This window comes from Lonchura striata, chromosome 2 (assembly GCF_046129695.1).
Source record: "Lonchura striata isolate bLonStr1 chromosome 2, bLonStr1.mat, whole genome shotgun sequence".
Taxonomy (NCBI): Eukaryota; Metazoa; Chordata; class Aves; order Passeriformes; family Estrildidae; genus Lonchura; species Lonchura striata.
In genome coordinates this window covers 61051082-61064630 of record NC_134604.1, presented here as the reverse complement: position 1 = coordinate 61064630, position 13549 = coordinate 61051082, and the positions used below count along the sequence as shown (strand labels likewise).

Below are 13549 nucleotides of genomic sequence, written 5' to 3'. Positions count from 1 at the left end.
CATCTATACATCTGTACAGTTTGGAGAGACACACTAGAGTCCTTCTGACAGTAGGATACCACATTCCATGCAGATCTGCAGGTGAAATCGTGCTTTGATGCCTGGGATTAAGGGATTCAGCCGAACCTGTTTAAAAGCAAAATACACACATGAAAAGCTTGCCCTTTCGTCCTTTGAAATAAAGGAGACTGTAATATAAAATTCCATTTTATACCATGTACACAGAAATATGACACTTTCTTTTACCCAAACAAGTTATTTTTTTTTTTTTTCCCTTCTGAGCAGGTCAGTACTAGATTTCTGATGTGAATGGAGCACAAGCCTGTGAAAGACATAAATGTGCTTTCAGTGGTGGCCCAGCTCGACCTTTTTAAATGAGTTAGTGTAACAGGCATGTCTCTAATGACACACACCTCCCACTCAGCTAAACAGCTGAAATCATCAGTTACTGAAAAAAAAAAAAACAGCACAGGAGAAAAGAGGAAAAAGAAATGGTTAGAGATCAAGCAATTACAGGAAATGCTTAGGGAAAAAAAAAAGAAAAAAAACATTCTATTTCTTCACTCTTTCCTTTCTGCTGGGTATAATCCTACATGGATTGAACAGTTGCAAAAAATACAGGTTTAAACATAACTTATAAACTGTAAATTAACAGCAAAACCAATTTTGTCATGAGGTTGTTGTAAACATAAAAAAAGTACTTCTCCTGGGTAACCTTCATAATAACACAGTATGCTCAAAATGGATTTTCTCAACACGTGACAGCTAGAAGTATGTTTTCAATTTGTCCTTAAAACAAGCTGCAAAACAGCTGAATCAATAGCATCAGAACTCTGATTTCAAATACCAATAATTTTAAAAAAGTAAAATTCTTGTAGTTTCACCTGCTGATGGAAAATGCACTTGTGTTTATGTGATCAGTGAAGAAATAATCTGAAATAATCTAGTAATATCTTTCTACCTTTTGCAACTATAAATTTATTGTCACAGTAATTAGAAAGCCTGTAAAATCTTATATCAATTTGAGGTTCCTAGGCGATTTATTAGTCACTTCAGCTACTCCTGCAGGTCCTGAAATGGGAGAGAGGCACCTCTGAAGGACAAATAATCCAAATTATCTCAAACACATATCTTCAAATTATACCATATAGGTTCCTTCCATCTCCTGAGTACAGGTGAGATTTACAGGGCTTGCAAATTCCATGCACCTGGGGTGAAGTATGATGAAATTCATTCTCAATGGAATTTGTGGAGTCCAGCTAGAAACACCTCTACAGACTTCCCAAGCCAAAAGCAAGAAACTACCATATAATCAAAAGGAATACGAGAAAGAAGTGAAAGAGCTGAGAAAGATGCTGCTGAGTAAATAATAACATTGTACCACTCTGAACAATGATAAAATAAAAGGAGAAATTCTTCATAGATCTTCAATAGTAATTTAAAAATTTCTAACATTCAAATGACTGGCATCAGAACAGCCAATTTTATGAAATTTTATTCCAGTTTGCTGTAATTTACAGACACGTGGGTCACATGTTTAAAATGTCAAGAAGTAAATTCTGAATTATTTTAAATACCTATAATTTAAGAGACATGCCTGACACACCAAATCACCTTTCCCATCTTAGCACAGCTAACACACAAAAGCATCCTGAAGTACACATCTTCATGGCAGGGATGCTTTTCAATGGAGAATACAAAAGCTCAGGTTTATACAAAGTACAATAGATATTGTTGATTGCAAAAGTAGTTGCTTCATATAATGGACTGCACTCGAAGTACAAAGAAAAGAACACGATTAGGCTGTTTCTCATATAAAATACAAAACTAAAACTTTGAGACAAAATTCACCTCTAAAAATTGCTTATGAATTTGTCTAGGAAAATAACCCTTTAAAATACATGCAAGCTTCTCACAGATGGTTCAAGTAAATGCTCACATTCCATGAGCTTTATACATTAATTTGACAATATGAGATGTATTTCATACCAGATTTAACTAAGCTGCAGGACTCGGGATCTTCTAGCTGGACATCTGAAAATGAAGCTTCAGATGGCAGCTTCTTCTGTTCCTCTTTCAAACTCTGTGCAATTTTCTGCAAAGAAAGACAATAATATTTTAATATCACATAACACTGCTTTGGTTACAACAGATAAAAGCATGCTTAATTACAAAAGAAATCAGCTACACACAGCTTCCAGTGTCTCAAAAACATTTATAAGAAATAGGCAGATGTTTCCAAAACAGTGGCAGAAATACTGCAATATGATAAAGGTTCACAAATACATATATGTGTAAAGCACTGTTCTTTCCATTTTGCCTGTTTTACTGATGTTTCAATAATGACCTAGAAAGACATCTAGAAAGAAAAGTTCAAAATAGGGTAACCCAGTTCAACACTTACTTGGACTTTAAACCTATTATTTTTTGATGGCTTTATTTTCATAAATGACATGTGCAGATGGCCCAAAAGTTTATTCCCTGTGAGAGTTCAGCCAAAAGCCTTTCCCTAACATTACTCAACATTTCCACACTTCAACCTTTTCCAGTACTTGGTCATCTTCAAAGCAACAAGAGGCAGCAAGAATAGGCAAAGAACTGCATTAATATTTGAGCAGAACAGCACAAAAAACATTTCTGCTCTGTGCTTTTAACATTTTAATAATTTATTTACTAAGAGAGACAGTCTCTCTAAATAGCAAGGTTTTGAGGTTTAAAAGCAATCAAGTAGCAAAATTAATCTCAAACCAGGCAAAACCTGAAGTCTTATGAGGACATATGAAGAGCAGCATAATTTCTCAATTTGGAATGAACTTTCTCTTCCTTAACTGAAGGGTCATAGAACCTTTGTTTGAAAATAAGGCATCATACAGACCAAACAGCAGAATTACTTGCCTGAAGATGCTTATTAGTCCTTAAACTTTCAGTACAAATAGCATGTACCCAACAGACTCACTAGCTGCAGGGTTTAAAACCCCATGGATATCCCACAAAGTTGCCAAAGTACAAACTATAGCACAACAAAAGCTTTACATGTGTATAAGGACAATATCATAGCAACATGAGCTCACTACTGGTAATTTTCTCAGTGTTTTGTCTGTTTGCAGGCAAGAATTGAGACCATTAAAGTACAGTCACACAATGTTATTGTCTTTCAGCCCACAGCAAAATATGCATATTTTAGGTAGGTAGGTAGGTAGGTAGAGAGAAGAGAGAGATAAGACAGACAGATCGATAGACAGCTTCTGTATTTTTTATAAGTAATGTTCTGATTCTGAAGTCAAACAGCAGCTTCTCTACCAACTGGTCAACTGGAACTAAGTCCTACAATTTTCTAAGCACCACCAGCTATTTTGGCAGCTAGATGGAAAGCAGAATACAGCAATAAAATTTGGATCTTGCTAGTCCACGTTGGAAAGGCCATTCTCAGTAACCTCAGTCCTTTGACAACTTGGGCCTCCCATTATAAAGTGAATGCAAGTAGTTACTTGGAGGGGGGGATCTTTGCTATGCTTTACTGCTTCCGTGTAGTCTTCATGCAGTTGCAGCTTGTTCTAGTCAAAAACTCATGAAAGGTTTCTCATTGAGCATTTATTTATTTCTGTGAGTTGTTTCATTCTGAAACTTTCAACAATATAGTATTAACCTTTTAAAGTAAGTAGAATTAGTTTGATCCATTTCAACAGGAAAATTGGCTCGAAGGGCTTGGAATAGCTAAAGAAATTGCTAATACTGATAAGAACTTGAAAAGGGCTTCTGCAAGCCACTGTTAACGTGTTTGATTATCTAAAGCAAGTCTCTTCTCACACTGCCTGAGCACACGGTACACGCATGCCTATCAAAAGCTACTTGGCAAGTAATTCTTAAAACAAACCTGCAGCTAATTGGGACTATCTAAAGCATTTCTTCAATTCCAGCTCAACTAGCAATTACATTGGGTAATATCTATTACTTAAATAGGTAATGTAAATGTAAATAAAAATACAGAAGCTTCAAGTTTGATAAAACTGTTAACTGTGAGAACTATTGCCATTGTCAATAAGTTTGACATAAAACGTTGACATCTAGTTTAGGGTCATAACTTAATCAGCAGGTGTCAATTGAAAAATGCCAGTAATACTAAATACACCTAAGAACAGGAAAACCCAAGCTGCAAAGCACCATACTGCACAACTGCATGTACAAAACCAAGGACAATGAAAAAGCTGAGGCTGTACCTCCATCATTTCCAGCTTGTCAGGATAGGCGAGATCGCCTGGTGCGGGCTTGTAGCCGGTGATGTCAGTCTGAATATAAATGTGCGTCCTATAGACAAGGCGCTCTTGTACATCTTCCAACATCTGCTTGACACCAGCTGCAAATGCACCCAGTTGTTCAGCTGACAGAGGTAAGAAAAGGCACAAACTTGTTAAAACAAGCTTATAGAAACACAAGTTTGAAGTATCACATATAGGAGCATAAAAACCTGGCAGATGGAGTCAAGCTATTGTTGGAACAGCAACATGCAGACGAATTTGTGACAAACAAGGAATTTACTTAACTACATACTGCAGTTGCTTTGGCTCCCCAGATTTTCATTAGGCTATGAAAATGCAACCTCACACAGATGACATCAGTTGCCTTGTTATAATTAAAGGTTCTAATTATTTCAGACCTTGGTACATTAAGTGTAGTTTTGGTGGGAACAACAAAGCAAGGTGGCTTTGGTTCTATCACAGTCAATATCTGTGGTGTGAGTGTTGGAAGTTAATAAAAACAGGTGAATCAAAGCAGCTCGCATCAAACTTAAGAATTATTGTATCAGCCCAAAATTTAGTAAGACACTTATGATAAGCCAAAAGATTAAGTCAGCAAGTTTTTGCTCATTCCCAACAGTGCTACAATTATACTTCCAGGAAACTGAACAATTCTTCATGATTATTGGCACAACTTCAGTGCCAAAGAGCTACACTGGGTGATATACCAGCTACCAAGGATGATTTCTGTTTATTGCCAGGTGCAATAAAGACTGTGAAAGGATTCCATTATGCACTGGTCATACTACAAAATGAGACACCAGGTGAGACTTCTATGAAACTTTGAGCTCTTACAAAACTCCAAAATATACACTGCTGCTTAACTCCTCTGCCAAAGTTACAATTTCTAATATGGGAAACATGACTTTAAGGAGAATTGAAAAAAAAAATCAGTTTGCATTCCTTTATCATCATTATGCAGAAAGTTCTACATGGATGATAAATTAGCAGGGCCAAGTAAAGCAGTTTGTAAATTTGAAAAGTTAATTTAAATCAACCCTGATGCATGCATATGCACTGGGTGGATGCTTGCTAGCATTTGTACAATCTAGAGAAAACATGACTAACATCAGTACATTACTTAAATGATGCTATGCACAGACCCAAATATACAGACCTTCGCTATAAAAGAAAAAGCATAATTAATTTTACACAAACATGTCAAATATGAGGTTAGGTTAAGATCCACTAGAAAGAAATAAGTATCTGAAATTTCTGACTACACAATTAATCAGTTAAGAAAACTCTTAAAAACAATCTTCAATCTATGAGTTACCATTGTTCTGTACATGATCCTCAAGCATCTCATTTTTGAGAATCCCACAGAGCTCAGAAAGTGTCTCTAAGTGAATGACATGGATGATCATTGGCCTCAGGACATCATACAATGAAAGACACAACTTCTCCAAGAGCTCACTATGAAGAAAAAATAAAACAAAGCAAAATACTTTCAAGGATCCCTCAAAAGCAAAAGAAAACTTTATCATAAACATAGATTATTTTGTGGCAAAGGTTTTTGAAAGGAGGGTGAGAAAACAAGTGTCACAGAAAACATCAGACAAGGATGTTTAAAACATAAACCCACTATTTCCTAGTAGGAAAAGTTTTCCTTTTAAAAGATGTGGCATATCAACTGCTTAAAAATGGTGTTACAGCTTTTATTTAATTTTAAAATAAACTTTTAAAAACTCAAATAAACAAAAAAAATCTATACAAACCAACCAACAACTCAACCTGTCACAAAGGGAAGACGCTGCAACCTGGTTTACTTGGCTTCTGTGTAAGAAAATGCTCCTGCTGAGCTCAGAATCATAACTCAAATCTTCCCTTGAGAAAAGACTCACCTGATTCTAAGGACACAACAGTGTATTAGAATCAGGAGCACACAAAGAGGGACGCAGGAGGAGAAGCTTGGTAATGTTTTCTGTAATAGCTACCAACATCTCAGAGCACACTTTCTAATCCAACTGAAGTTATTATATCAATGCAGTGACACACCAGAAATCTCACTTGAATTTATTTTTTTCTTTCATGTTCAAAGTGATGCATATCTTGTTTAAGACACCAATAGCACTCACTCTAGACATTTTCGCCATTCTCAATGCTCCCTTCACTAATCACATATTAGGCACTAATACTATCTACAGAACATTTGCAAAGATTATTTACAGAGAATGGGAACTATCAGCTTTGCCTGAAGAAAGAAGAACACAAGAACACCAAATTCTGATGCTAGAAGTGATTGAGCTGGTTTTTTATCTTGCAAGTTCTTACCAAATCATTTGAACATAGCTATTTGCCTTAAAATATTGCCTGCTACATCACAACACACTAAATACAACATCCAGTAAAACAAAACCAGCATCTACCACCTACTCCAGTTTTGGTGTTGGTTTTGTGAAGAACTCATTGTAAAGCTGGTGCTCATCCTGGCATACATGGACCATAAAGGCACAACCACTTCGTACCTGTATCCACAGAAACACAAATACTTGATTATTAAATTATTTTCCTTACATCAGTATCACAAGAGATATGAGAAGTATTATTACTATGCATTATATACTGTGTTGTGATTATTACAGCTATGATAAAACTGAAGGTTTGTAAAATTCAAAAGCAATGAGATGAGCTCTAAGACTATGGGCTGAAAATATATTACTAACCAAATAAAAGCTCACTGTACAACTTCTGTCCCCTTTTTGTTTCTGAAATTTAAGTAACCACATTTTATGCTTCTTTTTTATCCTCCTCCCTCGGTGAGGTTTGTAACAGAGAGGAGTTTTTACAGAAACAAAACATGTATGGCTTGAAAATATTAGTAGAATGTTAGTGATTCAAACTCACAGAGAACAGTAACAATTTTGCAAGTAAATGACTGAATTAAGTAAATTCATTCTTCCCGGGGGAGAGAGGATTAAAACATAACAAAACCCTCACAACACATGACTACTTTACCTACCAGAGCACAATGATCTCTGTTATTCTGACTGGTTAATTCTGTAACAGTGCTAGCGATACTTGGACCAAGCAAAAGCTCCCGCTGGTCGAGGTAACATTGATGGATTTCATTGAGAACTTGCTGATACCTAGCCAAGAAATTAAAACAGTAACTGCATCCTGAAGATCATTTTCTGGCACATATAAAATGCACTCTAATACCCTCTTTAGGTCTATGTAATTTCAGTTTTTAAAACTTTCTTTTAAACAATTAATGTTTTAACAGTACCTAAACAAAAGTAAATATTTTCAAAATTTAAAACTGTTGAAGATAAATTCTGTAGACATACTTACTCTGGCATTTTTTCAGATCTTTGCTCTACTTGTTCAATAAGAGTCTACTCAAAAAAAAAAAGAGAAAGAAGTATTATCAGTAAATTGCTTTTTTGTAGTAATTGGAAAAGAGTTTGTAGTATTTTTCCACAGATACAATACGCAATCTTTGGATATTCACACTTGCACAATATGCAATCCCTGCATTCACCCTTCATATAAAGTCAAGCCTCGTTTTCATAACTTCCTTTTTAAAAGTCAGTTACCAGCTACTTACTCTGACTTTGGGAGCAGCTGCTCTGAATTTCACATAAAACAGTGTGAAGGCATTGTCAGAATTTGGCACAGCTGAAGGATCCTGAAAGAAGAGATGAGTAATTGGTTAAAAAGCAAAATACTGTATTAGGCATCTAGTATATAATGGCTGAGATAATTAGGCTCTAAAACAGGATATTGCTTCCAGTGAAATAGCTCTTTGCTACTTCTCACCAACAAAGGCATGCTGGTTTCAGAATTTAAAGTCAGATGGAAGAACAAAACCCAACACAAATGTTTCATCCAATAGCCTCTACAGGAAAAGGAACATTTTCAGTAATTATTAAATTCTCCATTAGAGACAAAAATTTTCTCTGGACCTGCTAGAGAAGGCAGATTGTTGGTCCTTAATATGAAGTACTAAAATTGAACAAATTTCCCTTTTATCTGTTGGACCCAAGGCAGAGAAGCAAAGTTTCAGCTTGCATTCAAGCTCCAACCAGAATATCAAGTCTTGAGGTAGCTCCCCAGCCCAGGAGGGCAGACAGCTTGAACTTAAACAAATTCTAGCACTAACAAAGCAGAGCAGAGACCCAGTTTACACACCAAGCTTTCTTCCCCTTATCCCTAATGAAGTGAGAGAGAAGAGATGGTCTTCTTCAGAAACATGATGGGGGCAGGAAAACTCCACCATCCTCACCTCCTATTTTCATCCCTGTGAGCAACCTCATCATCTTTCTACAAACATACATCAAAACCTCCACTCATGTGTGCATCACCAAAGAACATCCGGATCTCAGTCCATTTCCAGTCCTGACAGTCTTGTTCTGTTACAACAGGAAACTCAACACTTGATCACAACTAAAAAACACTGCTCCAGTACTGCACTTTGGAGTCAGCAGAAGGAGTAATTTGATGTTTCAAAGTATACAAAATATCCACAAAACCCCCAGGTACATGGGAAGGAAAAGGTTATCCAACTCTCAAAAGACGTATTCTTCCTGACTTAAAACTCCTAATTCAAATCCAGAAATTAGGTTATGCACTTCTTTCTGAAGACATGCTTATTATCAGAGATGTTCAATTTTGTTAAATTCAGCTCAGTCAGGGCAATCCACTGACATCAAACCAAGCTATGATACCTTTTTTTAATAAGACCTAGGTTTGTAACAAACATGAAAAATGTTCAATGCCACTTAGCCACAATCTTCAATCCATGAGTACCCTTTCATAAGTTTCCATGATCACTGCCTAAAATTCCCTTCTTTTAGGTGTGCCAGTTCTCAATTCTATCATCTTTCAGTTTCACTGATTATCCCTCGAGACACCTAGTTTACCTGTAACAGAACCGAGCACAAGGTACAAAACAATTATTTGGAGAAAGAATAGAAGTGCATAGGAAGAGACATTCCCCTCTCCCTTCTGCTCTGCCAGAATACTGCAACATGAGACTATCAACATTTTAATGAGACCAGTAACCCTCCCTGTTCACATTTATGCCTACATCTCCCTGAAGTGAAGGGGAATAAACACCTGGATAGGGTGTCTCTTCCCTGGGACATTAGCATCACTGTCAACATTTTAAACTGAAACAAAAAATATTAGCAAAACTAACAGGAACCTGGAACAGTTGTTATCTGCAGCTACACAAACCACTACAGAATAAATGAACATTTACATGACCAAGAGCACCCAAGAATACTTACTGGAATGTAATACTGAAATGATCACAGTATGAACTCAGAGCTGTGCTTTACAATTACCATCCTATATAACACCCAGTTCCTGTATACTTTTTTCAAGTATTCCCTTCAATCTCTCTCTGTCTCCAAAGCAATCCACCTCCAAACAAAACACCAAAGTACCTCTATTTCTCTTGGGTACCTCCCCCATTTGGCAACAGACCAACAGCCAGTTCAGAGCTCCAGTGCACACTCTGGTTCAGGAAAGCAGCTGTCTGGCCATCTGGTGCCTCTAACACAGTCCTTCATCCATCCCTGGCCTTCACCAGCTTACTGCTCACCTACTTCAATTCACTGGCTTCATGTTCTTCAATTTCCATCATTTTTAATTACTCCTTTTAAATCTTTTGGACCACTAGGTCTCTGTCATATTTGGCTGAGTATTGGACAACCTACACAAACACCACAGCACTGACCTATTTTCCAGAAAAAAACTGCTGACACATCCCACCTTCAAAAAAATAAAAAGAGAACTGTTTGATGCTATAATAGACATTTCAGTACAGCTCCACTTCCCACTTACTGGTTCACCTTACCCTTTTCATTAACTGTGTTGTGAGGTTCTGTAGTGTATTCACAGTGTATGTCTTGATAAGGTGCATAGCTTTAGAAAGGCATTGTTTAAACTTTGTCAAATATACAGGATAGTCCTTAAAATTTGGCTGAAAGAAAAAAAAATCCATTTTAAATAGTAATATAAAGAGTCAAAAATTTATCAAAACTTTAAATACTTACATAAGTAGCTAGCTTGTACAAACTAAAAGCAGTATTTTACAAAACTTAAACAGAATAGTAAGTATATTCAATAAAAATTTCCCACATTTATAAAGCACCATCCTTAACTTCTTCCTGTATCTGACAGAAAAAACTTTTTACAGGGGAAAAAAACCATTACAAAACTATGAACACATAGTAGTGACAATTTAACCAAAATGAATACAGAATCACTTACATGTGATGAAATATATGCAATACAATCATCAAGCTTAGCCAGCATGGGAATGAATCCTTCACTGTTCACGGACAGCGTAGGGGAATTCAGTTTCTTTGGAAAACAAGACAAAGCATCATTGTAAGGAATCTAAGCACATTACTTAGTTGGTGACCAAGTTCAACAGACCGGTATACTTTCATTTTCTAAGACTATTAACAATGAAATAATACTCACAGTGTTGATATTTTCCAGCTCATTAAAGTAAGAAAGTTTCTGCTGGATGTTTTCAGCCAAGTCAACAAGTTCTGACTATTAAAGAAACAATAAATAAAAGAAAATCATCAACCTATGAAGTGGCTTATATATATATATATATATATATATATATATATATATATACATATATACATATACATATAAAATTATTAAGCCTCCCTCTCAGCTTTCAGCACAAACCACTGTTAAATAGCTCCAAGTATCTTGTAACTAATTAAGTACAACAAAAAATGCTGTAAATGCAGTAGTGTATTTAAAATAATATATACTACAGGTTTGTCAGTATCCTACACACAGTGCTGCATACAAACAGCAGTGCTGCCATCAGTATTACAGAGGCTTGTAAAAATCCTGTATCTCAGGACTGGAGTCTTAAAAAGTTGTTTCTTATCCAGTCTGACTATGAAAAAAAAAACATTCATTGTATCACTGTTGCAGCAATTCATCAGGAAAAATAAAGTACGTGGGAAATAAGCTCCCAACTTTAAGGATCTTGCAGTAAGTAGCTCAAAATACTTCTGCAAGTGATATATATGAATTATTAATTCCAATACAGTTTGCACTTGTCAGGCATCAGTTACAAAAACTGCCCTCAGCTAACTTTCTTCATTAAAGCATACACTAACACATACCAAATATTTTACTGCAAAGCCTGACACCCCAGTTTCAGGTGAAACACACATAAAAAATTAGGTCCAAAGCAAATGGATGGATTGTTACTACAGCTCACATGTTTTCCCAGCCCAAGAAAAATAAACTTTCATGTAAGATGTCTTAGCAGTTCCCAGTACGCCTCCCATCAAAGATTACCTGCTCTTTCAAAAGCTGTTCACAGGCCTCATGCAGCGTTCCTGTCTTTGTGGACACAAAAAGATACTGTTTTTGCAGTGATTCCAGGTGCTGAAGGGCACTATTCACATCATTCAAGATAGCATCACACTGCTCCTGAAAGCCAGACAAGTAATCCCTCATCTGTCTAGAAAAAAGAGAATCAACAGATAACAGAAGTAAAATTTCCCTTTCTGTATTTGCAGATCCAGCTGCCTGCAGGGACACTGCCACCACTTTTCTCTCTAGAAATAAGAGATCACCTACATCAAGCAAGAGTCATCTGATAAGCAGGTATTTCATAATCTCAGAAATAACAAAGCTGAAGGGTCTGGAATAGCCACTCCATTTCCCTGACATTCCTTATAGCAAGCCTACCTTGAAAGCAGCAGCTTGCACCACAGCTGATCTGCAGCATGTGAATACACTCTAAATGGGCAGCACAAACACAATGACTTCTGCAAGCAGCCAAATTCTACCTGCCTTGCTCCCAACAGGGGTGTTAATTTGGGTCTCCTCTACATTATTTTCAGTTTCCCTTTAGAAATTACTTTTTCTCTCCTGAAGTAGCTGAAATTATCTAGAGGATTCGAAACTTACTGTGAGGACTGAAAGAGGCTTAGATAAAAATAAATTTGGTGTCTAATGTCACCAGATTTGTCCAAGGCTCAATGCAGACAAAAACTCTAAATGATAACTTAATGTTATGTCAAGCATTCAGCTGATCTAAAGCGTATTAAAAATTAATTACTCTTGGATGTCAGCTAAAACTTCTGAGTTCTACTTTACCACTTAAAAAGCTGGAAGTAAAGCAATTCCCTGTATCCATGTGCAACAGGCAAAGAAATTATTTATTTTCCTTCTGCACCTTTGGCCTCCTGCAGACAGCAGCATATTGGCCTTCCTACAAACCACTGTGCATCCATAGCACACACCTGTGTGCACCATTATGAACATGTCAACTGACAAAGTGAAAGCTTGCTACTCCTTTTAGGTTCTTAATGATCAAATCACAGGATCTGTATATGCCTCACTCTCTGCTTTTAAGAAAAGTCACGTCCTCAAATGTCAGAGCAAAAGAGAAAAGAAACAGCTCAAAGAAAAGCAGAGGAAAAACAGAAGAGGGAATACAGCCGCATCTCCTTGTGGAAAACGGCAAGTTTGTGAAGTCTCAAAACAGAAGCCAGTTTCTATAAAAGCCACGAGCAGATCTAGCTAAGCCATTCAGCCGTACTTCGGATTCCCAAGGAGTAACCATCAAAGTCAGTGGGAAGGGGTTCTTCTGAGCCTGATGGAAAAGTCAGTTACACAAAAACAGATGAGAATGGCAAGACTCAAAACTGGAGTTGAGCAAAGTGTCAAGGAATGCAGGGAATGCAGATACAGAATGACAACCACAGTCACTGGTGAGCCAAACAGTGAGAACAGGAATGACCACCAGCCACATCTGCTTACACAATCTCACCCTCAGAGAATGCCATTCCAATAGCAGCAGCAATTGAAAAATCATAGGAAAGCTCTTACACTGCCTTTGTCTATAGCCCTGTCTGTAAGCCGAAACTAATTTCCATCTGCCTAAGTATACTGGGCAGTTCAGAAGGAAATCTGCATCCTTTTTAACTGCTCTGCCATCTGAACAATGACCTTTGGGAGTGAGGCACACAGCCTTGGAAAGCCTCAGCTGCTCCAACACATTCCCCCACTCCCCACCAGATGAATGTGAACATGTGGTAACGTTAATGGACAAGATGAAGTCCTTCAAGGGTGGAACTGCTTATAGTGAAAAGAACTGAGGAAGAGCACGTACCTATACTTGGCACCTTCATCTTGATCCATCTGTGTTTGCACTTGAGCAAACCAGGAGAAGAACTAGAAGAGATTTTATGGTGTGAACAATATAGGTATCACATGCAATCAATTAAAAAAAATCAAATCTATGATCTATG

The 13549-nt window shown here is 36.9% G+C and overlaps 1 protein-coding gene across 1 annotated transcript in view; it reads right to left on the bottom strand.

Moving 5' to 3' along the window:
• Positions 1-13549, bottom strand: part of COG3 (component of oligomeric golgi complex 3) — a 29172-nt gene that overhangs the window by 13016 nt on the left and 2607 nt on the right. The window contains exons 3-15 of the mRNA XM_021528457.2: positions 13411-13472; positions 11586-11751; positions 10734-10808; positions 10518-10610; positions 10102-10227; positions 7846-7926; positions 7590-7633; positions 7258-7384; positions 6672-6763; positions 5572-5711; positions 4218-4378; positions 1990-2095; positions 2-126 (exon numbers count right to left, since the gene is read on the bottom strand). Of these exons, the coding sequence (XP_021384132.2) occupies positions 2-126; positions 1990-2095; positions 4218-4378; positions 5572-5711; positions 6672-6763; positions 7258-7384; positions 7590-7633; positions 7846-7926; positions 10102-10227; positions 10518-10610; positions 10734-10808; positions 11586-11751; positions 13411-13472 (1398 nt within the window). The remainder of the gene's footprint in view (position 1; positions 127-1989; positions 2096-4217; positions 4379-5571; positions 5712-6671; positions 6764-7257; positions 7385-7589; positions 7634-7845; positions 7927-10101; positions 10228-10517; positions 10611-10733; positions 10809-11585; positions 11752-13410; positions 13473-13549) is intronic.